The following is a 25,599-nucleotide window of genomic DNA, read 5'->3' as shown; positions in this document are numbered from 1 at the left end:
ACGGTGAAGGCAGGTTCACCCTGGACAGGTCACCAGTCTATCACAGGGCTACACTTAGAGACAGACAACCAAGCACACTCACATTCACACCTACGGACAATTTAGAATCACCAATTAACCTCAACATGTTTTTGGACTGTGGGAGGAAGCCGGAGAACCCGACACAACATAATTCTAAATGGCCGAAGGTGTTACCGATACTGAAACAAAAATGACTCTACATACTATAGTTGCTTTACTCCTTATGTTTTCAATTGGTTAACATTTTGTCTTCTCTCTGGTCTGTGGAAACGCAGCCTGCACTTCAGCCAAAAAGCTGCTGAACTTTATTCTTGTAACTGTTGACTGCAGTTGAGTTATGAATACCATCTCTGTTATGTCATACAGAGTGCAGAAGTTTTCATTTTTTACAGAATCTGGTGCAAATAGTTTAGTTTTCAGTGGATTCTTTTCAGTTTTTACAGTTCCTGACTCTGATAAATGGCTGGTTGGTTTTGGAGTTCAGAGGGTCTTAATCCACATGTTGATCTGGAAAATGCACAACATCATACATAAACCTGTGTGTCCGCCGACAGGTCTGGAGCCGAGGATCCTGACCAGATGGGACATGCAGAAGTACGCCCGGGACGCTTACGACGCTGGCGTTCGTTACATCGGTGGCTGCTGTGGATTTGAACCGTATCACATTCGTGCCCTGGCTGAGGAGCTGCAACGTGAGCGGGGTTTTCTGCCTGCAGGCTCTGAGAAGCATGGCACCTGGGGCAGCGGCCTAGAGATGCACACGAAGCCTTGGGTCAGAGCTCGGTAAGTATTCCTCTTTCTCACCATTTTATCAAAACAAGTCAAGTCTGAGGTCATTGCGTCTGAACCCAATGACCTGCTGGCAGGTTTGAAAAGCATGTTAACTTAAAAAAAAAAATACACTAATGACAAAGAGATATCCTGTTATATCATCTTTTAAATGTTTTTTACAGTTTCAACAGTCCTTTGACTAATTATCTGTGATGTGCCGGTTTGTCTAAAAACTTGGCAGAACTCAAGCTAAACTATTAAGTGGTATTTTATCAAAATCAGTCAATTCTATGCATCTTATTGAAAATTTTGCCAAAAAATAAACCCTCGACAACAGGGGTTGGCAATCCTGGTCCTCGAGGGCCACAATCCTGCATGTTTTAGATGCTTCCCTCTTCCAACACACCCAATTCAAATGATCAGCTCATCATCAAGCTCTGCAGAAGCCTGATAATGATCCTGATTATTTGAATCAGGTGTGTTGGAAGAGAGAAACATCTAAAACATGCAGGATTATGGCCCTCGAGGACCAGGATTGGACACCCTTGCTCTACTATAACTAGATTCTGTTAATGTTGTTCTTCTCTGACAACTGTGAAGCTATTAATGGCTCAGCTGTGATAAATGGTCACAAGACAAATTCTGGCACTTTTTGGCTGAACTGCAGGCAGTGTTTACATAGAGCAAAAAAGAGACAAGTGTGGAAACAAAACAAAAAAGACTTCACAAATTCAACTTTAGCTCTCTTTTTTTATGGTTATATGGCACAACAGACATTTTGAAGGTACTTCTAGCCATAGCTGTGCTGTTTCCATAGAGTTGCAGGACTTTTTTTATTGCAGTAAAAAATGAGCTGGAGCAGAAAACACCCAGACAGTTCTCAGGGTTCAGAGGGTCAAAGAAGAAAAACTAAACTTATTCCTCTGTTTAGGGCTCGTCGTGACTACTGGGAGAAGCTGAAGCCTGCGTCCGGCCGCCCCTACTGCCCCGCCATGGCCGTGCCTGACGGCTGGGGCGTCACCAAAGGCCACGCTGACCTGATGCAACAGAAGGAGGCCACCTCCAAGGACCAGCTCAAGGCTCTCTTTGACAAGGCCAACCAAGGCCACTGAGCTGCCCCCCGCGAGACCTCTGTAAAGAGGAGAAAGCAGGGGTGGCGTGTGAGAAGGCATACTCACACATTCCCTTACGTTTACGTACCAAAAAAGATCGAAATGCTGAAGTTCTTTCTGTCTTTTTAGGACCATTTCTTGCGCCTTGTGGAAGGATGCTGACCTTTCAAATTAGCTTTCCAGAACTAACCAGCAACGAGTGTTTGTTTTTTAGTGAGCTTGTCATGTGTAAACCTTGTGAAATGACTGAGACGGCAAAGGAGCAGCTGTGAACCCCCCCAAGTAGTGCCATTAATACTCCAAAAGTGCCTGATGCTTTGTGTAGCAATAAATAAAAACATAAAACTGATTATTGAACAAAATGGGCAAGTGTTTTCTTTCTTTCTTTCTTTCTTTGACTTGTAATAGATTTTACCAAGAACACAGACAATAATATATATTTTTAAATGTGTGTATATATATATATATTTAAGCATTTGCCTTGGTGTGGGGAAAAACACAGAAAGCAAGCATTTCAGCCCACAGTGTTTCTTTTTTATATCTAATTCCCCATAATATATAGAAGACAAATGGTAGCAGTTGTTTGACCACATCTGCTGCCATCTAGTGGACAAGACGAACAATTTTAGTATTTTTTTGTTTTTTTTAAAACCGGGTTTCTGTTTGACATCATGCAGACAATTTAACTGATGAGGTGCTTATAAGTGTATCAGCCCTTCACTACAGCACTCTGTGTGTGTACGACAACATCTACCATTTGTTTCAATGTAAGATAAGTTGTGTATTAATGAAAAATATTAATTGTATCATACAAAATGATTAATTTACAAGCTACAAATGTGGCAAAGCTCATGTAACAAAAGTATTTTTAAACCCTTCTGAGTTGAACAAGTAAAGCCAAATGTGAACTGTCAAGTCAGTTTAGTAGATTATTACTCAGATGTACAGATGAGTGACAATTTAAACAAAACCCTGAACGCTGGAGCCCTACAGTGAGGGGATGTGGGGGTAGATTTTCTGAAATGGTTTGGCTTCACTTATCCCCTCAGATGGAAGCATCACTGCAAATCAATATAAAGTTGTTCTGAGTGGTTGAAACAACACTGAACTCCAATGACACCATCTACGGGGCATTTAAGGTCACTGGATGGTTGAATCATATGCTGTGGCCTTCAGTCACCAGATCTCGACACTTGTGAGAGATTTTGGCCTGACATGTGAGACAGCGTGTTCTCCACCACCATCATCAAACCACCTAATGAGGAAATGTTTTTTTGTAAAATGGTTCGTTCAGTCGAGTTCAGAGACTTGGAGAATCATTACCAAGGAGCACTGAAGCTGCTCTGGTGGCCCACACCTTTACTAAAACACTTTATGTTGGCTTTTCCTCTCATTTGCCACCAGCCTGTAGCTAATTTCCACACAAGAGAACAATCAGTGAGACCTTGACGTCCTTGTGTGGGTGTGTTTTTAACCACTGAGGTCTACAGGGAGTTTTGATTTCCTGTGTTTATTTAGCTGAAGTATTGTGTCGACCCAGTGATGTGGAAATATTAGGATGTGGCTTTACCCCGCTGGCACTGGTTTTTAATAGCTATAATGCACAGCCTTCACCCAGTGAACTATATTTAAATCTCTTCGTCCCAATGTGAAAGCAGGAAGCACTGTTTTTTTTCATATTTTTTGAAAGTCTAAAAAAGAGCTAATTAAGTGTTTCTCTATTTTAGGAGTTCCTATACTTAGTTTTTTAAAAAAATCTTATGATCCAAAACTGAACTGGAGACAAGCTTTTCAGTCGTCACTAGCCTGTTATCAGTAAAAGCAGAAACATTAACAGAAGTGTTACATTTATAGAAGCATTTTAAATGTAATTTTAAAAAAAAAGAACACAATAATAACTATAAAATTACAGATATATCATCAGGATATAATGTCAGGGAGCATAAATAAAGTGCTTTCATTATCTGTAGCTTAAGAAAGACTTTGTTTAATCATCTCCAACGTAATTATGAAATTCATGCTTTAACATTTTACAAAGCTATTTAATTGAAAATTATTAAGAGTAACTCCCTCTGTAAACTACCTTTCTTAATGCTACACTTTGTCGATGAATCTGGCCTCTTTTGCTCTTTATTTGCATTTATTATTAACACAGGTAAGTAGGTTTAAGACTCATTTTGTCCCAGCCTGTTTTTTGTGTTTGTTTGTTTGTTTCTCTATTGTCTTTTCTGCTTTCTTTTAATAGGGAATTGTGTAATAATAAAGAGTAGCTGCCGATGTAAACAGTTAACTGGTACATAACACATTAAAAAGAGACAGAATAGTTTTAGCCAGTATACTTGTACTGTAAGGTATAAAATGTACTATAGTGGATGTGATTATTTCATTTAAAAAAAAAAAAGAATTAAAAAAAACTTTTTTTTTTTTTTTTTGCATCACAGACATTATAGAAACATCCATCCATCCATTATCTATACACCGCTTAATCCTCACTAGGGTCGTGGGAGGCTGGAGCCTATCCCAGCCGACTTAGGGCGAAGGCAGGGGACACCCTGGACAGGCTGATTTCACCTCGACCAATTTCACATCATTCATATATATGATGTAGTATCTGTACCAGTCGTGTGTGACTGTTAAACATGACATCATGTATCACACCTCCTCATATGACTTTGAATGAAAATGTTGGTGTGAACCTTTGATGGTTACAGCATTAAAGAATGTGAGGTTCACACCATTGTGAAGTGTGGAGATTTAATCAGATGAACACCTTGCATTGTGTCACAGCTCACTATATATATATGTCAGAGTCCAAATTAAAATTTGCCCGTGCAAGATTGCCATCTCATTATGATATAAAAAGGATTGTAATTTAGTTTAAGTGAAATCAAAATTTTAGTTCTGGCCAGGCAGATTTAAAATCTGCCAAGACCAAATCAAAATTTCAATCTTGTCTAGACCAAATCAAAATTTTAAGCTCGCCTAGATTTAAGATCTACCTGGATTTTAATTTGGACTGTGACGTATATATTTAACGGTACGTATATGCCAACATCAGATGAGTCTTTTGTTTATGATTGCATACTTTTGGTCCCAATCGACTTGCCGTACAGCCTCCGTCATTACGTCCTGTGCGTGTTTGCGTCATGGATTTGCCCACGTGCAGATGTTTATGCTCCTCGTGCACGTCTGCAAGAGAGCGACAGAGACAAGAGACACAGACAGAAATAAAGAAAACACAAAGAGACTGAAGGATAATGAACAAATATATTATATCGACTATTTATAATCATTAAAGGAGGAAACTAAACTATGTGTATCAGTGTTCTGTCTCTGTGTTTTGGTTTAATAGGCTCCCAGTGACAAGGGAATGTTATGGTGCCTTCAGGGTTTATGGGAACAAAATGTGTCTTCAATTTCAAAGGTGCAACTTGGATACGAGTACTTACATCCCATGAAGACATTTCTGTCTCTTACATTTTATTTGATTAAAGATATGGGAGAACCAGAATTATTTTTTTTATTAACTTTAATTATTATTATTGTCATTGTTATTATTATATTTTTTAAGATAAATTACCCTTAGGTTAGCAGAGGTGTTTCACATCCTAACTTGAAAAGTTTATTGTTAAACAAGATATTTTCACATTATTCCAACATACAAACTTATAACAACACATTTTCCTCTTTGTCACGATATCCTATTTATCTTGTCACAGCATGAAATATTTAACACCACCCAATGTATCTTCAAATCCTTCTTTGTGTATGCGTAGATATCATAACAGCAAGAAGTAACAACATGAAGTAATTGATCAAATTGTGCACATGAGTCATATTCAATAAATAGTATGTCATTATAGCAAGAAAAGTCTTTTCATAACGGGACAGGTTGGTGTGTCGTTATAATGTGAAGGTATCCAGCTGTTATGTTTTTGGGCGGAGGTTTTGTTTTTCTCAGTCCGCAGGAAGATAAAGAATTCAGGCACCAAGGCACAATTTAAAATATAATAGATTGTAATTCAATAAGGCTTTCGGGAATTTTGTATTGATTTCAAATATTTACTCTCCTGCAGAGCAAATTTTCTTATTCATTATAATCCCTGCTGAGTCAACAAATACACAGCTTTAAAAAAAATAAAAATAAAAATCTCTGTTTCTTTTATTTTCAACTGAGGTGGATGAATGTGTGAGCTCTAAATACTGAGGGGGACACAGCCGGTGTCACGCCAGAAATCTAAAACTATGAATGCTTTTTTTGTTGTTGTTGTTGTAACATGAATACATTTTGTTATAATGTGAAAAACATTTTGCATGAAAATAAACTTTATATGTGACAACATGATACTGATTCTTTATTCTTTTTGTGATGGGGAAGCAATATGCTTCTTGCTTGATATCAATAATAATAATATGTTTATCTATGTATAGCCTTTCAAAAACAAGGCTTTACAAAGTGCTTTGACAGACAACACAAAACCAGCATACCCAACTGGCAAAATAACAACAAGTAAGATTAAAAAACAACACAAAACAAAACTAATTAAAGGCATAGATGCAAAAGCAACATAAAAATAAAGTTCTATTCTATTCTATTCTATTCTAAAATCCTAACAGTCCAGTCAACGTTAATTACATATTGCACATTTCAAACAACAGCTGCTGAGTCAAGGTGCCGCAGATTTACCTGAGAAGTTTAAATACTATAGTAAGGACCCCACAATGTGTATATAAAATACTAATTTATCTAGATGACTTTCATATTAAGGTCACAGCCCTACAATATTATGCGCTCTCACAGATTACCTGAGCAATTTAGATGATTAATTAAGATTAAGACTCTACAAAATTATACATGGAAATCTCAAGGGATCCAAAGAGTCCCTATGAGCAAGTGTATTGGCTACAGTGGAGAGAAACATGTTCTTTTTGACAGCAGGAGACGTCCGGTAGAACCAGGCTCAGGAAGAGCAGACATCTGCCTTGACCTGTTGGGGTGTGGGTAGGAAAGGATCCCAGAGAGAGACAGACAGATAGCAAATAAGAGAACACTGGACCAGTAGCTGCAGATCAGACCTGTGCCGCTCCAGAGCAGTCAATACCTGCAGAGAGGACAAAACACAAAGCAAGAAGCTGAATCTCTTTGTTAACCAGCACAGTACGGACGTTTTCTCTAAGCATCGGACGTACAGTTTTCCTGCTGGAACCTGAAGGCAGCATGTGCACGGTGCAGCAGTTAAATCCCTCCCCGGATCTGACAGGCACGCACGCACCTTGTGCTTGTAAACACAAGCTCACACGTGACACCGAGAGCCGAGCCGCGTCGCGCGACGGCATTGTCTGAGATCGGACAAAGAGCCACACGGTGAGAGCGCGAGCAGCGGCCAGGTAAACGGCCAGGTGTCATGGCAACCGACGGTTTCTGCCGCAGTACGAACCCGACTTTTAACCTCCGGTCACCCCGCGGTGTCCGAGCCAGTCCGGCCGCCTGAACTTCTTCATGTCCGTTCGGAGGGACGACGACGGTTGCTGCGTTTTCGGCCGCTCGCTCGCAGCTGGCGGCGGCTTAGCGACGCACGAGAGTCTTTGTTTGTAAATTTATCCGCGCGGTGTTTTCGCCGCCGCTGCTGCGCCAAATCTCACTTTTTATTAGCTGCTGTTAGCGGCTGTTAGCTTGCAGCACCGTTTAGCCTCGAGGCTAACGTTAACCTACGTGTCGTGTTTACTGGCTGGATGCGATGTCTTTCACCATGGAGGACAACCTGGAGTCCGGCTGGGTGTCCGTCCGGCCCAGAGTCTTCGACGAAAAAGAGAGACACAAATTCGTTTTCATCGTGGCCTGGAACGACATCGAGGGAAAGTTCGCCATAACCTGCCACAACAGAACCGTGCAGAGACGGAGCACCGTTCTGGACCTCGATTGTAGCCCCGCCGCGGGGCTTCCTGCCCCCGAAAAACACACGAAAAGTACCCTCACGACGCCGAAAGATGAAGTCTGCCAGGCGGGTAAAGTTAGACCGCACTCAGTCCCCAAAGGAAAAACCACAACAAATACTCAGAAGGCTGCGAAAGTCGGCGGTTCTAAGACATTTGAGTGCGTCAGTCCCACTCTGGGGTCCTGGGATATTGTGACACCCAAGATAGTTGAAATGGAGATCCTGGACCCGGTGGATGTCCTGCTGTCTCCGGATGACCCGGGAGACGGTGAGGGCAGCGGCCGGGAGGACTTCAGCTGGGCCGGGCTGTTCTCTTTCCAGGACCTGCGGGCTGCCCACCTCCAGCTGTGCGCCGTCAACTCGGACCTGGAGCCGTGTTTACCCTCGTTCCCGGAGGAGCAGTCCGGCATGTGGACGGTGATCTTCGGGGCCCCCGGGGTGTCTCAGCGGGAGACGGAGGCCCTGTGCTACCAGCTGCAGGTGTACCTGGGTCATGCCCTGGACACCTGCGGCTGGAAGATCCTCTCACAGGTGCTTTTCTCCGAGAGCGACGACACCGAGGAGTACTACGAGAGCCTGAGTGAGCTGAGGCAGAAGGGCTACGAGGATGCTCTGGAGAGGGCCAAGAGACGCATGCAAGAGGTGAATAACTGCTTTTGTTGTTTTGAAGAGAATATGTTTGTTAAGCGAAGGAGAATACAGGACTCTGAAGTCAGCTTGTGATTTGGCATTTAAGGGAAAAGTTCAGGGAAACTGAACCTACAGCGATCGTTTCTTTGTTTCTTTCCTGCATTTTAATCATGTGGAAACGTGTTAGACGTTTTAGGTAAATCCTTAATACTGTCTGAAACTCACCCTCAAATTTGTGACAGCTTTGTTCTATTGATGAAAATGTGTAAAAAATAGATTTCACTGCAGATGTTGCATATAGGTCACATTAGACCAGGGCAAGATCTAAAACTACTGGATTGAAGTGAGTCTAATCTGTACTAGATCCTCCTACAGATGTTCAAAACTCTTTAAACCACTGTTTCAACTTGATGAAACCTTTATTCTATTTATGAAAATGACAAAAAAAGGAGATTTTAGAACATTAGAACGCTTCCACATCTAAAACTACTATATAATCTGGTCAAATGTGGACTAGATTATGCCAGAGATGCTGGAGAGTCTTTAAAACACAGTTTCTGGTCTGTGTAACCTTTATTCCATTTGCGAAATGTAAAAAATTTAGATTATATATCGGGGTCTTAGATGTGGACCTGGTCTAATGTGGTCTACATGCAACAAAAGCCGTGAAATCTCAACGTTTTGCACTTGCACGAATAAAAAAAAAAGCTTTCACAAATGAGTTTCAGACATTACTAAGCGTTTAGCCATGATGTCTTAGACAGTTTTAAACAATTACAATGTGGGGGGAAAAAACTGAATCGGTCATTAGTGCTGTAAGTTAAGTTAGCCCTAACTGTGACTCAGAAGCTGACTTAAATGTCGTGCAGGTTATGAAGCTCTTGGTAGTTGATGTTGTGAGTGTACAAAAGCACATAAACTCTATAATGTCGGCCTTACATTACATGGGAAGGCTGTTTTTTGGAGACACAGGGCAACCGCAGACTAGTGAATGTAGTTTTCAGCGCAAAATTGTGCCCCATGCTCGGCTTATTCTCCTCCTCTTCCTTTGTCCCCCCCTGTGATCTACCATCTGTTGCTGCATGTTCACAGGCCAGTAATATGATCTGGTCTGGCTAGACATCACACTCCAGTTGGCTGAATGGTTTGAAGGGAGTTACATAGGAGAACAAATAGAGGTGGAGTTACAGAAATGATGTGTCACCACAGCTGCTGAGATGGTTTAATTGTTATCGTAGACAGCTGAAAGTGTATATTTAGCTCAGGGAGCATGTGAGAAGCTGGTATATTTTTAATTGTGTCTGTAACATGTGCCAAATATTTACTGGGGGATTTGGCAAATCCGACTACGACACCGCTTATGTGAACTCCTAATAAAAGTGTGATCATGATTATAGACACTTTCTACGTTTAAGAGGGGACAAAGCCTCAGGCAGAATCTTTCACCTCTTCGGTTGCTTTGTTCAACTGATTGACGCACAAAAGCTCAAAAACAGCTGGCTAAGGGCTTGGCCCAACCAGGAAGAAATAATTTAATGACAGTATGTCTCGTTTGTTTAGCACACATCTTTGGAGGAGACGGTGATGAATCTGATGCACCTGGTTTTATTAACATGGCATTAATCATCACATTCAATAGACAAGGCTTGATCTGGTTTATAAAATCGAGTTGGACTGCAGCGCTTACCTTTAGTATCTATTAACCTGAGGATCATATTCTCAATGAATCAACCATTTTTTTTATCCATAGAAAGTCAGAAAATACTGCAAATGCCTGTTATAATTTCTCACAGTCCAGACTGACAATCGCAGATGTCTTGTTTTGTCCAACTAGTAGTTTAACACCCAAATATATTTAGTTTACTTTCGTCTGCGTTAAAGAAAAACAATCTCATCTTTACAGATTTGCAGATTCTCTTTATGAACTGTTGCAAGTAAAAAAAATACGTAAAAATTTGGATGATAAGGAAAGTCAGGTCATGTGTCCCTAAAATGGCCTAAAAGATGGACTGTAGATGAGCTGAATTACTTAATCAGTTATTTGATTGGTTAGTTATTTTATATATTTGTTTCTTGTATATTTTTTAAGACGCTAATGTCATTTTTATAATATGTTTTCTTTTTTTGTCAACAGAACATGAATCATGACAATTAGTCATTTAAAGATGACTAATTTTTTTTTTTTTTACTAAAGCAGACATTCTGTTTACATTCAGTCGTACCCACCAGAAGTTATTCTGCGTGACTTTGAGGTCTAACAAATGTGATTAATGAATTTCCTTCCTCATTTGCAAAACCGATTTATCAGCCCAGCATTGTTTACATTAGTGTTTACGTTTTGGCGTAGCTGCTTCTTCTCTGCGTGACTCTGGACTGACCTTTCTACCTTTCTGTATATTTTGCTGAGTTGCTGTTTCCTTTACACTTATCAGCCACAACTAAAAAGAAAACCCACTGACAACTGAAGTGAATGACATTGATCGTCTCGTTACAGTGCAGTGTTCTGCTGGAAAACCTTGGTTTCTGGCGTTCACGTGGATGTTACTTTGACATGTACCACTAAAACACAAAGCTGTTTTCCAAGCTTATCATGTCACCCATATCTACAAGGTGAATGAAACAGGGACTCACTACACAACATCATTTTAAAACAACAAATGGCATATATTTCCTAGTTCCAGTTTCTCAAATGATAGATTTGAGGCAGTTTTTATATCATTGTAAATTGAACATTGTTTGGTTGTGGACCACTGAGAACAAAACAGTCACCGTTTGAATCCGACAAAATGGATATGGGCTGTTTTTACTATTTTCTGACTTTTTAAAAAATTGTTATTTTCGAAAAAAATATCTTCAGATTAACTGAAGATGTTTTCATATCTTAGGACATGCAGTTGTGTGTGAAATACGCTTCTTAGATTCTGCTTCTTGGATACATAGAAGAAGATCATATATGCAATCTAACTCAAAGCTACAGCCTCCAAAGTTATATCACTACTTTGAGACAGTATCAACAACAACAGAGGGGATATTTACTCTATTATATTGGATTGCATGTGTTTCCATAGTCCTGGTGACTAAGTCTATTCTTAGTAAACCTTGACTGTAGGCAGTATAATAAACAGAGTGGTGGCTTGGTCCTAACCTTAAATGCTCTAGTATAGGTTTAATGGTGTGTTGAGATAAGTAGAGAAAGAGACAGTGTTTTCCCTGCATTAAAGAACAATTGGAATTTACCTTTATGACATTTCATCATCAGTGAATAACCTCTCCTGCTTGTTTTGGTTTGTGCAGAGTCGCCGCAAATTGAGAATCAGTGTTGTGCTGTTGTGTCCTTATCACAACTAAACACGAGATACAGCCTCAACCTCCAAACCTCTTTCTCAAAGATAACTGGGCCAAATATGCAGAAGGATTGATTAGTGGTAATAATTGAAGGGTTGTAGAGCATGCATCTGTCAATCATTGACTACAGCCGCTTTTCCATGTTTTCCTTATCTGCACCCTGTTGTTGAACAAAATGAGGCTAACAGCTTGTCTACAGTAAACCTGACACGTTTCAAGCTAATAGTTACATTTGAATGGCTTTGCTGGGCTTTTTGTTGCTGTTCTCGGGTGAGGGTAATGTTCAGCGACTAACAGCTGATGAAACATTAACTAAATTTGTATTGCAGTGAGGATAAACTTCAAAAGCATGATAAAAACAGGCTTCAGCCTTCACATTACAGTGTTTCATATTAAATACAACAACATAAACCTGCAATGTGAAGCCTGCAAATGCATATTAGGACTATATCTAAGTATTTTCATCATAAATTAATCCAATGATTATTTTTTTCAATAATCATTTGTTATATGAAATACTGGCAAGCCCTGAAATTTCCCCAAACTCACATAGTAATAGAGGACCAAGAAAACCAGCAGATATTTGCATTTGAGAAGCTGGAAACAGAATTTTTTTTACATTTTAAAAAAATAGTATGTTAACTGTTATCAAAACTGTTGCAAATTATTTTACAGTTAAACAGGTCATTTAGGTAACTGATCATTTCACTTCTAGTGTACATGGACTTGTGTTCTTATGCTCTATACATTTTTACAAAAATGGATAATGGGCTGTTTATTTACAAGAAACAATGGTTTCTGGGATGGCAGAAGAACATCAATAGATTTAAAGCACAAAAACGTGGCCTCATATTCCTCTGTGTTTACCACTAAGTTGGTGACTTTGTCTATGAGATGGTGTCGAGTCAGTTTTACTTAAAAGTCCCAATATTCCATATTTGCTTCCATGGAGGTTACCTTCTGTACAGCATACCTCTATTCTTAGACACTTCGGTGGGGTAAATAAAAACTTGCAACAAAGAAAAAAATGAAGGAAACTCAACAGCAGGGTAGGAAGGACCTATTTTCCAGAATGGAAGAATGTGCATTGTTGTATGTCCAGGGTAGAAAAAAAAAACAATACTTAATGTAAACCTGAGCACACACAGAGCAACTTCCAGCTGTCACCAAACACTTGTAGGATCTCGAACATAGATGACAATGTCCATGTGTAACATCAGTTATTGCATGAGACATACATGCTTGGCATTGGTGCCTTTTTACATTCTTAAGAACGTCTGACAATAGGATTCACACTATCATACAAGCTTTTCCTGATTACAGAAAACTTGAGCACAACATCCAGTATCTGTCAGTTTGATTCAGCCATGTGTCAGTGAAACCACACAGATAAAAGCTGCTCTCAGGAGACTGAAAGTCTGGCATAAATATATAAAATGAATTGATTTTCTCTCGTTCCTCCATGAGAGTGACTTCTAAGGCCTCACACGTTGTGTGCTCAGTTTGACTGCTGTATGTTGTGTATGTGCCCACAGTTTGCCTGTCATGGTGAGTTTTCATATTCGCCACAGATACAGCTGTGGGATTAGTCTGCTATACGGTCGCTTAGTGGGACACTTTGTTTACATTACATGATTCATGTTAGCATGACTGGGTATTTGTAGAATTTGTTATAGTCAGATCTATTAAGATGCACCAAAACGTATGTGTATTACATTTTTTTATTATCAATTAAACATGTTATTTTCTTGATTAATTGATGAATGTTTGGATTGGACCAAAAGTCCAAATATTCAGTTTGCTGTCAATATAAGACAGCTAGCTAGCAGCAGATCATAGCAGCTGAAAAACTAGAACTTGCATATGTTTAGATTCTTTTTATTGCTTGAAACTTAACTTAAGTTAATAATCGATTGTCAATATACTTGCTGTAAATATGTTTGTCTTACTAGTCAAGTGAAATTTTAGAGATTTGAAATGAAGTGAACCCTGAAAAGAACAAGACAACCCACATTGTCTAAAGGATTTCGTGGTAGTTGTGTTGAATCATGGGTGGTAGACTCGTTTTACAGCTACTGAATAGAATCCACTTTGAAAAGTGCTGTTAAACGGAGTGTCCTCTCAGATCACAGTCAAGGCGTGTTCTTCCTGCCTGATATCTCAATTAAAAGGCAGAGGGAAAACTAGTTCAGCAAGACCGAGCAGATTTAGCACCGTCAAGAGTTGGTCCTGATGATAGGCCTGGAGCGGCTGCACTATAGCTCATATCACCAGGAATGTCCTGTAATTATGTTCTCAGTGAACACTGGACGGCTTTCTGTAGACTTAACAGCTAAACTTAGCATATGAAAACCTGTGTTCTTTTCATATTTTTTATTGATTCTCAACAGGTTTTAAGACAAACACTTGTAAATAACTAATAAAGACATGCAAACCAGAAAAGTCCTTCCCCAAACTAGCTGCCAGCAAGTGCTGCAATGTAAAGAACTGAAAAAATTAGGACAGGAATAAATAAAGAAAATAAATAGGAGTTACAGAGAAGCAGTCGGTAACTGCTTTCCATGGATAAACTGCATTGATTTCAGCGGAGTTGAAGGTTTCCAAAATCGAAATTTGTTCAATTTATGATTCAGATCATGAGTGACTTTCTCCAGTTGGAGAAGAGTTGACATCTGTGATATCAACTTCTCAACTTTTAGAACATGTGAGTCGAACCACCGCAGTAATATACATTTCTTAGCCAATAGTGAAAGAATTATTAACATATACTATTCATATCAAAAACATTGCAAGTAACACAAAGACGACAATCTAAGTCATTTTGGAAAAATTCCATTGCAGATTGTAATCCAGATCACGCCCCTACAAAGGCTTCAAACAATCAAAGGCTAAGTACAATAAACTTGGAGATTGTTCTTTTGAGGCATTTGACTGAAACAGTGACATTTTCAAGTTCTCACACTTTTAAGCAAACAACCAAACAACTTTCCATTAGGTTGGATAAGTGAGACAGTGAACATTAAATTATTGTTATATGCATCCCCAGAAAATGATGTTGATGTTTTATCAACAACACTAATGTAAATAAGTGAAACAGATCAGACTTTTTTTTACTGCTTTTACACTTGTGCTATTGAAAACCATAAGCCACAAGTCACAGGACAACAATAAAAACACACAAAAAAATAGATTAGAAAAGGCTGGATGGTGCTTTTTGACTGTAAACTGGTGACTTCAGCACCACTTTTCAGCCTCTTATAATCCGGTCCTGATATCCCTCCCCAGGCAGTTTCATTATCATTCACACCTTGAGTCATGTGAGTTTCGGGTTGTTAACAAGCCTTGAGAACTGTAGGTTGTCATGTGGATTGGGGGTGAGAATAAACACCTGGGACTTGCCACCAGTCTGGTAGAACTGAAGAAGCTTCTTAGATGAAGGCGAAACGTCTTCAAGCTAAACCTAAAACCTGATCTAAATGAAGTGTAGCGGCACTACAGGATCCAGTTTGCTGTCACTTCTGGCAAAGAGAAGCAACAGATCCTCACACTTGAGAATGTTTATCTTAACTGTGTCTGAGAAGATTAATCAATTACCAAAATAGCTGCACATACATTGTCTGTGGATTGACTAATTGATTAATCAGCCTATTGTCTCACCGCTAATTAGGGCAGGTAATTCTGCTGCCTTTGAAATGCAGACGCAGCAGCTCTCTGGCTTCTTACACTTTTGAAACTATCCCCAATGAATAGATTTGACTATGTAAATAATAATACAGCAGGAAGTGAGAATGTTACACTGTCTGACCTCTGAGATTTATTCTAATATCCTCCTGTACTTGCATCTGAAAACTAAAAATGAGTTTGAATCTTGAGTTGCTTGGCCCAGCTCGTACCCAGACAGGAGTTGGATCATTCAGCCTTGGGGTTTTCCTAGCTACCAGCGACTACAGGGGGTGTTCGGTCTGCCAGTGGTTGCCAGGGAGACTCAGAGCCAAGGTAAACAGTAGGAGCAGTGTTGGAGCTGAATCGCGTAGTGTCCACCACAGTTCCCAACGTGGAGGGCTTTGGAAAAGCAGCCCAGAGTTAATATAAGAGTCTCTATTCATATCTATCGCTCTCTGCAGAGAGAAGAGCACTTTATTCACCCCTTTGGATGACGATCGGGTGGTGGTACATTTCAATATTATCTGAGGCAGAAGTGAAGGAGTAGCATTGTGCTGTTTGAATCAGAGCTGCTGGTTTCTGAGAGCTGGGAGATGAATTGTATTTTCTGCGAACAATAGCTGTTTTAGTGGCGCTTATCTCCGGAACAATGAACAGTCTGTGGATAGTTGGACATATGGTATGAATCAGCAACAGTTGGGGCCAATTTATTCTCCTTGTACTACATTCAAACAATGTATTTTATAGTATCATTCCTGACCACACACTAGTGTGCCTGCACTTGCACGTGCACATGGAGACTCTCTCACATTTTATACTTGCTTGGAGTTTTTCTTCTTGGAGCTTTAAAGGAGCTTTTGTTTAGAACTAACTGTAATCATGAAGCATCCAGAACTAGACCCAATACACACTGAAATCCAGTTTTACAATTTAATCAGCGATGCTAGCACTGCAGCCTTGGTCGTTTTCTGTGGATACTGAAATTACTGTGACAATGTTTTCTAGCAGGATATCAAAGGTTATTTTGTCATGAAATTTGCTACAAAGTAAGTCCTCTTCACAGCCCACATTTTGACGTTTCGCACAACAAACAACAAAGGTGGCGTTACTAATGATGACTCTGTTCCAGTAAGCCCTGACAGAGAGCCAGCAAACTGAATATTCCCTAAAGCAGGGCTAGCACTGCAGGAGTTTCAGGCTGATTAACACCCATTTCAGCCCTCCTGACAATCAGAGGAGCAATCTGGTCTGGGATCGTGGTCTGAATCAATGTTCGGCCCAGGTTATTTGTTTATGTGGGGTGTTTACAGATCCTGTCTGAAACATCCTGAACTGCTCGAAGACTTATCGGGGACACTCCACTAATATCGTGATGATTACGATTATCACACTACCGCATGTTCTCACCCTTAAAACTTTTTAGCGTTAGCTATAGATAACAAAATTGACTGCACCACCCCAACCATTTCCTCATCCAGAATCGTTTAGCCTTCTGCTTTTTTTTTTTTTTTTTTTTCCACTGCAAAGTATTATTTGTACAACACTATGTTGTTGCGCCACTTTTATTTCTTGCCTAAATGCTCCTTGTTGTTTTGTTATTTTATGCCTTTAGTTAGTTAAAAATGACAATCTTTCTATTCATTTTGTTGTTACTTGCTTTACAAACCAACTAACCATGTACAAAATGTGCTAACTTGCAAAATAATCAAAATTTACCTCTATTTCCCCAGGAGATCATATGAGTCTGGCCATATTGTTTGTATATCTTAATGTCAGCAATTTTCATGAAAAGACCAACAATGGATTTATCCTTCAAACATCTCTCTGTGTAGCTCCGAACTCTGTTGTCTAGAAACTCTAAGAGTATGATGGTGGATTTTTGCAAATGTCCAACATGCCAGTGTTTTCCGACTCATTTTGCCTGAATGCTGATTCTGATATAAGCACATATTTTCTCCAGCTAATTGCAGAAAACTGCAGATCTCTCCTCCAGTGGAATTATCATTTATTATGCATACTTGTAACATAATGGCCCGCTTTTTAAACAAAGCCATTCACTGGGTAGCATTTAGTCACATATAAAATATGCCATTTTTATTTTTGTCTAACATGTTCAAACTAAGCCATAAACTTGTTGCTTGAAACATGTTAGCGGTCTGTAAAATATTCATTTTGGGCCATGGCTCATATTTCATTTTAAAGCCTTTATTAGCTGATACTGATAATGTGCATCTCTACCAGAAAACATTTACCCTGGTGATGGTTGGATTTTTGGATGTGCCATGTTTTTATGTACTGTCATTTATCCTGGTTTCAAAAAGCTGGGTTTGAAGAATCCTCGGCTACTTAGAATACTCTTACTGAAACCAGTATACAGTGACATGTAAGCACTTTATGCAGGTTTCTGGACGTGCTTTGCTATCTAAAAACATAGTGGCTGAGATGGTGAGAAATCAAGACACAACTGCACACGGTATCAGAATCCTGTAAGGACTATGTAAACAGGGATGTGAAAAAACAGGTTTCTCATGCCCCATGTAAATGCCATATCCAGAATAAGACTCAAAACCAGGATACAAATGTGCCTATAAACAAACACTGTTGCCCTCTTGGTGCTGTTAGCACTAACATGAACACTGTATACACAGCTGAAATAGGTTTTAACAAGTACAGGTTAGGTATTATGTATAAAATAATGGTTATTTTTATTACTGATTAATCTGCTGATTAGATTCTGAATTAATCTTTCTAATCTGATAAGACTTAGAAAACTATCAAGTCACATTTTAAGAAACTGGAGCCAGTGGTCTTGAGTGATTTGTTGAGGTTCTTAGTCTAAAGTTGTAAAGTTTTTAAGGGCTTTACCTTCTTATGGGAAGTCCCTTTAGATGACATGTTATGAATTTGTGTTATAAGAATAAAACTGAGTTGAACTATTTATCAAAGCAGTTGCTCATCTGTTTGGTTGACTGCAGTGCCCAGCTGTTTAATACAATTACGAAGCCCTTTTAAAAACAAAGCTATTATTTGTGACTCATTTTTAAGATTCAGGTCTGCAGTGGAAATGATAAGGCTTGGTGCTGAGGTCAGAGAAGCTTAGCAGTATTAAGAGACAGCCTGAGACTTTATTTTGGCCTTTTCATGGGATTTGTTGAAAAAAAAAAAAAGAATTAAAAAAATCAAAAATCACATTAATATTAAAGTGAACCATGTTTCTGTGCTAAACTCCAGTTCCATATTTTTATTCTGTCTGATTTATCCCAGGTGTTGGACAAGCACAAAGCTTTGGACAGCATGGTGGAGCTGCTGCAGGTGTACCCCGAGGAGGACGAGGCGTATGGAGAGCTGCTGGAGGCAACAACTCAGCTTTACCACTACCTGCTTCAGCCCTTCAGGGACATGAGGGAACTGGCAATGTTGCGTAGACAGCAGATTAAGGTAATACACACAAGCACACAGATACAAATACCATCTGTTTTAGGGCTTGATATAAGTAGGTTTAGCTCTCACTGTAGCCGGCTAACTGGTCTGTCCTGAAACACTCTTTGACCAACGTCAGACTGCCCCTCTTAACTCTCAACCAGCTACCGTGCTGTTTTTGTGGTTTGGTAGTGCTGGGAAACGACCCTTGAACCACTGTATGGTAATGTCTTCTGTTGAGCCTCCCCTCCTAAGCCCACATTAACATTAGCTGCTGTTTGTATTGGTGCTGGTGGTGATGATGGTGTAGTAGCCGGTCTTTAGCTTTGCATCCAGGGTCTGTGGAGGGCAGAGGATCAGCCAGAGAGGCTTTTCCCCCGCCCAGAGCAGCTTAACAACCAGCATAAGTATTATTACAGCAGCCACTAAACCACTCAGTAATTCTGCAGCCTCAGCACACTCTTCTGTTTTCCACACTCGTTCTCCACTCTCTTTGTTGCTTTTCTTCATTAGAGGCTTGAAAAAGTGGTAAATCCGCAGACTAATCTCTACTGTCTCACGGCCTTCACAGAGCTGGATTCAGTGTAAACACATGCCTGGTTTGGTCAATAGGTCAGAGTCCCGCTTGTGTCCTGTACACTTCAAAGCCCAGCAGGAAGAAGTGACATACAAGAAACTTTTAAGTAAATGCATTTGATACCATTAAAATAGAACATCAAAATATATACATCTGATAGTATGAGAGTCCACGTTACAGTAACCCTCTGAACTGCAAGTTCTGTGTGTTTTCTGTTACTGTCACAATGTTACTCTCACTGGGCTCATTTTTCGCTGCAATATGAAGTCCTGCACCCCTATGGAAATTAATTTAACATAAATTGGGGAAAAAAGAAAACTTCTGTCAACATGTAAATTTTTCCTAGTGCCCACAGCGTTGACTAAAACGGTGACTAGATATTAGGGCTGGACCCGAATAGTCAACTATTCGTTTGCTGTGCTGGTATCGGGATAGCAATTTGACCGCTGATGACGCTGTTGGCGGATATAGTACTGTGACCACTGATGGCAGAAATGCCTGCTCACTCCTGCCCCGTCGGTCCGAATGCTCAGCTCCTCTCCACCGCCACTAAAACAGTACTGTGACTGCTGACCTAAACACCTAAACTGGTCTTAGTAGCCATATGTTGCCTATGCGTGCGCGCTCCCCCCCCCCAAACATTCGGGATATTCGTCATTAATTGGACAGAATATCCGGAGAATAGAAGTTGCTATTCGGACCAGCCCTACTAGATATTTTACTATTTTTTTATTTACTAATTGTTGTAAAATGAAAGTCAGTTGTACCAGAATCACTGATGGCTTAACGAGAAATTTTAGTTTTTCACAGGAACTGGTTAGAGCTAGCAATTTATTTTCTTTTTTGACAAATTTAGTAAAATAAAGTGATTTTTTTTTTAAAGGTTAGATTTAATTAACGTTTCCAATGGAACTGGAAGTCACACATGATTAGTTGATGTACTGTTGGAAGGTTAAAAATCCAACAACACTCCCTGGTTTTTGCTTCTAGCTCTGACAAATGATTTTGTAAAGCCTACGTAGTTTTTTTTTTTTTTTTAAACCTGGCAGTGGGTTTTGAGATTCAGAGAGTTGAACAAGTACCAAACCAACCACCTAAACCAGACAGGAAGTTACTAAAGTTGGCTACAGTTATTAATATTACCAAGATATAATAAAACACTGCCCACTGCTTTCTTTGCTGATGTACTAGCCCACTGCTGCTATCATTATCTGTGGGTGTTTAATGTGCTGCTTTCCATTATCGTAGGTGTTTCTAAAAGGCCTGTTCAAATTACAAAATTGTTACAATATGGTAGAATTTACAGCCAACGAAGAAAATTGCTTCCACCACGAAACAAAGTTTGACTCTTTGCATTTGTCTGAAATCACTCCCTTTCTTGCTCTTTCATTACTCCCTATATAATAGACATTCAGTAGTTTACTCTCTTGAAGAGGTTTTCAAAGTCTGAGATTGTGGGCCTCATACTAAATTGAGACAACAAGCCCTTTCAACAGAGGGCTTCATCTTAAGTGCTGGTTTTTAACCGATGTTGGTTGGCACAAAGCAGTTGCTGTTTGTCATATACTCATGAATGTACACAACAGTTTTGATAACAAAGAAACCGTAAAAATGCAATGACTGTTAGTCAGGCTGTAGAGTAAGAAGGAGAATCTTTTGTGTTTAATTCCTGAGCTAAGGGTGTTCAAGGTATGGCGGGAGGCTTTAGGTCCATTGGTTGGTCGATATGCTCTCATCTGACCAACTTCTCATTGGTCGGACAATCAGCAGCGGTTAGCAGGTAGAGGGACCTCATTGTACTGTGGCCCATTTAGTTCATCTACAGAAAAAAATTTTTTTCCCTCGGATCAATTGATTAGTTAACTTGATCAAGACTTTCTCTGGTTGACTGTAACCCCTTGTGATAAATGTTGGAGATGAGGAAATGTTAAACATCTGTCACATAGATATAGAATGGTATAAAGAAATAGTTTAAAGCACTGTCTAATTCAAACCAAGGAAGTCTCACCCTAAACCGACTGAAGCCATGACACCCCTGTTGTCACACATGTGTCACCTCAGTGTGTTGTGTTAGTTACGACCTCAACTGCCTCCATGAGGTGATGCTGCTAATCCAACTGCTGAGCATGTAGGTGAGCAGGCCAGGTCAGCGAGCCAAGCTACACCTACTAACTTCACCTCGCCTGCCACCTCAGGCAGTACCTTTGCATCAGATTTCTTCCTTTCCATCCTCACAATTTGAGACCTGGGCTTTGTAGTAAGAAGTAAATTAAGACTCATCCTCATTTTGCAGAATCATTAACAAACACAGCACAGCTATAAACACAAGGCTTTATATCGTGGATGTTTTAGCAGACAGCAGATTTTTTAAGAATCTATTTAAATCATTTATGCTTCAAGTAACCACTGCATACAGTTATGTCCATTCCACATAACTCCATCAGCTGCCAGATCCCCATCTGGAGATCAGTCCATTGGGTGAGACAGTGAGGGAAGTGTGCCAGTAGTAAAGAATGAGGCAAAAATATGAGGCTCATCCACCAGCGGGAAATGGCATGAGCAGAATTTGATCAAAGTCTGTGTTAGTTTGGACTCTTCAGGCTTTAATATTATGTTACACAGTATTGGGTGCTGTTTAATTAAACACATGCTGTTCCGATCTCTGTCTCTGTATCTGTCTGTTGTTCTCTCTCAAAGACAGCAATTCACCCACTGTTGTGCTGTGAGTACTTTCCCTTCTCTAAACTACATTCCTTTGCACAGCATGCTTATGCAGCATCGTGTCACTAACCAGCACAAGTGACTGTGTGTGTGTGTGTGTGGGTGTGTTTATGACTGTGTATTATGATGGTATTTGGGTTCTTGGGCGGGTGCTGATCTAAATTAAGAAAATTCACTGAATCACCGAAAACTATGTAGCACTTTTCTTGAAGGAGAAGTCAGATTATATATGAAGGTTTTCTTACTGTCAACAAGAAAAACAATAAAAGACCAAAACTTACAATTAATTGATTCCACTAATAAAAAGTATTGTGTGTGAGGCCAAAGCTTGAGAATTCCTCTAAGTCACAGAGCTCTGTTGTTGTGTATAAACTATAAAAAACAGTGAGTCACACTGGTGCACTGGGTGGTATGTTACAGTGAACATGGGCTCTGTAGTTTATTTTGAGTCAGTTTTTTTTATACACACTTGTATACATCCAGTTGCTTGTTGCACTCATCAGTGCACTAAATGCTGATTCCTCCACAGCTTGTTAAAGTCCTCTATAAATGCTGCATTTACATCTGTTGACTAATCTTGGCTGAAACTATCTTCAAACTTAATGGAGACTATATATTCATGACTAAAGGCTGCTGATGTTTAAAACGAGAAGGACTTATTTGTCATTTGTTTTTATCTTTTTGGGGATATAATGGCAGTAAGGAAAATATAGATAAACTGATAAATCTTCAGATTGTTTTGAACATTTTTTTGTACTATTAAGGGTCACAAAATATTAAAATAGCTCCTGGCAGTTTGCCACAGCCCAAGGTGACATATTCTAATTGCTTGTTTTGCATTTGTACAAGTCCAAAAACTAAAAATATTTAATTTGTTTAATTTAAAAAAAAAAAAATGTAAATCTTGACATTTGTGTAGGAATCACAAGTGAATGCTTGGCATTTTTGCTTCGAAATTTGTGTAGTCCATTAATGCAGATGAACTAATCCTTTAAGCTGTATTGCCAGCCTTATCTTCTAAGATTAAGAATCTTGCTGATACTGTAGAAAAAATTGTGGAAGAAATCTGTGGTTGATAAATTGTGGAAAATGTAAAACCTTCCCAGAGATCAGGCTAATTTTTGTGTGGATTTCTGTTTCGAATGGAAGGTGTGGAGTTTATAAGCAGCGAGCATTAAGAAGATCTAATTTAATGTGCTGTTCAGTTGCATTATGGGAATTGCAGTGTCCAGTGTTTTAAGGGGCTTAGCCTACACTACAGTCTAAAGCTGTGTTCCCCACTGAATGAAATGAATCTACATTCTGTAGCATACTGTGTAAACTACATCGTGATAATTGTAGTGTGTTTTAACAGTTTATATACACAAATACCAGCATGCTTTACCATTTCTTACTAATAAGAAATGACACATAATGTCAGCCAGACTGCAACACTGCAATGTCACTGCCAATTAAACTTCACAAATGGACACTGAAATGTCTTTTCTAAGATTTAATATACATCTTTCTTATCCCCAAGACTTTTTTGAGCTGTTTTCACCTTGGCTCACAGAAGTTTTGCCTGAAGACTTTCTAGTCTGCGAGTTTCTGACATGCTTTATGGATCAGACTGAGAATCTCAACTCTGTATGATGCAAAAGTTTTCCATCTCTACCACCTGCTCCCCCCAGGGCAATCCAACGGCTGAAAACAAAGCTGCATGCAAATGAATCCTTGATACTGGCAGAGGGAATTGGTTTCTCTCAAACTGATGAGTCAGGGGATCACAGAGATTCTCTCGTTTGTCAAGAAAGAGACAGAGAGGGTGTCAGGAATAAGCACACAGACTAGTTTAATTTACATACAGTTTGCACTCTATTCGGTGTCATAAAGGTGGGGTGAAAAAGACAAGAGCTGTCGGGTATCAGTTGCTTGCTAGAATAACAGCCTATGCTGATCTTATCTGCAAGTGTGAATACACATGGGCTGCGTGAGAGTGTTGTTAAACCACCATGAGGTTCGAGCTGCAAGCTAGACTGTTATAATGAACTGGAATTAAGGCTCAAACTTGTTGACCAGAGGTGCCAAACAGTAGAGGCAATGTGCAGAAAAATATGTACATGATCTAGTGCTTTTTCTGTGTTATTTCAAGGTATTCACAGTGAGGTCATGGGGTTAGTTTCACAAACTCTAATATGTCTTTATTATTGATTGGTATGTTGATTCTTTTTGTGATTGATCTGAAATGTGGATAAGTTGCACACAAAATGACAATTTTTCAGTTAATCAGTTAATTGACCAATCATTGCAGCTGTTCAGATGTGTTTCTACTCCGCTGTAAATATCTAAGCTTGCTAAATGAATGAATGACAGAGCTGATGGACAGATGAATGATGTATGTCCTGAATGAACCAACAACAATGAATGTGAGGTATTTCGGTGAGTGATGCATTGTGGGATGGCCCTATTACATGTTGGGGTGGTGCAGTAAGGGTGTCCTGTTGCCTGCAGGGTCAGAGGCCAGCCATGAATTAAAAATGTGGTTTCATTGTAACGTGTCTGAGATGGTTTTGTGCCACAGTGAGCTCCAGTTACTGTTTCACATCAGCTGCATTATTACATGGCAACTGTTGTCATGTTGGTCCCTGACACACCTGCTGCATGTGCCTCCATCTGTCAAGCAAATTCTACACAAATTTCGAAATATCCCATAGTTTAGTATGCAAATTAGGTAGTTCTGTGACCAGGGTTAAAGTAAGTGTACTCCCTGAAGGTTGATTTGGTTACATTAAGACGACACAGCTTTTCTAATTAATATACTGTGATTTACAGAAAACAATTCTAAAAGCTTAAGTCATGTAATCAAATAATTTATCTCCGATTATTTTTGTAATTAATTCTTCTTCCTCTTCCACTCCTCTTTCTCTTTCTGTTGTAGAACTAATTGTTTCAGCTCTAAATTCCCAGTTTAATTTTGTATTAAGTTTGTATTGAGATTAAACAAAGATAAGAAGAAACATCTTACAGTTGTAGCACCGATTCCAGTAGATATTTTCTGTTTTTTGTAGAAAAAAATATATTTAAATAGATATTTGATTGCAAAAATGAGTTTCCATTTATTTATGTTCATTGAATAATTGATCATTTGTTGCCAATTTATCAGTGCAGACTTAAGAATTTCAAATTAAACACAACGGTGATAAAAACAAAAAGGTGCATGGAGGATGAACAGGATGAAGCTCCTATACCATGCTGACGTTCAGGGCTGACCAGGACCGGATCTCAGCGGACGGAGACCCCCCGACATCGAGTAGTGGGCCATTGGGAGTGCATTGCTTGGGTGGAGGTAGTGGGGGAAGTTTTTAGCAAGATTACATGGGCAACCACCTGTGGAGGGAGGTATACAGATGCAAATGAGCAAGAC

The 25,599-nt window shown here is 39.5% G+C and overlaps 2 protein-coding genes across 2 annotated transcripts in view; both read left to right on the top strand.

Annotated features, from left to right (window-relative positions):
• The window catches only part of LOC103362269 (betaine--homocysteine S-methyltransferase 1-like), a 7,492-nt gene extending 5,226 nt beyond the window's left edge, over positions 1 to 2,266 (top strand). Inside the window, exons 6-7 of the mRNA XM_008288581.1 lie at positions 442 to 804; positions 1,724 to 2,266. Coding sequence (XP_008286803.1) covers positions 442 to 804; positions 1,724 to 1,904 — 544 coding nt within the window. The 3' untranslated portion in view covers positions 1,905 to 2,266. The remainder of the gene's footprint in view (positions 1 to 441; positions 805 to 1,723) is intronic.
• A 4,799-nt stretch (positions 2,267 to 7,065) lies between these two features.
• The window catches only part of jmy (junction mediating and regulatory protein, p53 cofactor), a 33,949-nt gene continuing 15,415 nt past the window's right edge, over positions 7,066 to 25,599 (top strand). The window contains exons 1-2 of the mRNA XM_008288577.1: positions 7,066 to 8,482; positions 18,743 to 18,916. Coding sequence (XP_008286799.1) covers positions 7,643 to 8,482; positions 18,743 to 18,916 — 1,014 coding nt within the window. The 5' untranslated portion in view covers positions 7,066 to 7,642. The remainder of the gene's footprint in view (positions 8,483 to 18,742; positions 18,917 to 25,599) is intronic.

The sequence above is a fragment of the Stegastes partitus genome, unplaced genomic scaffold (genome assembly GCF_000690725.1).
Source record: "Stegastes partitus isolate 25-593 unplaced genomic scaffold, Stegastes_partitus-1.0.2 Scaffold566, whole genome shotgun sequence".
Taxonomy (NCBI): Eukaryota; Metazoa; Chordata; class Actinopteri; family Pomacentridae; genus Stegastes; species Stegastes partitus.
This window is presented reverse-complemented; position numbering and strand designations above follow the sequence as displayed.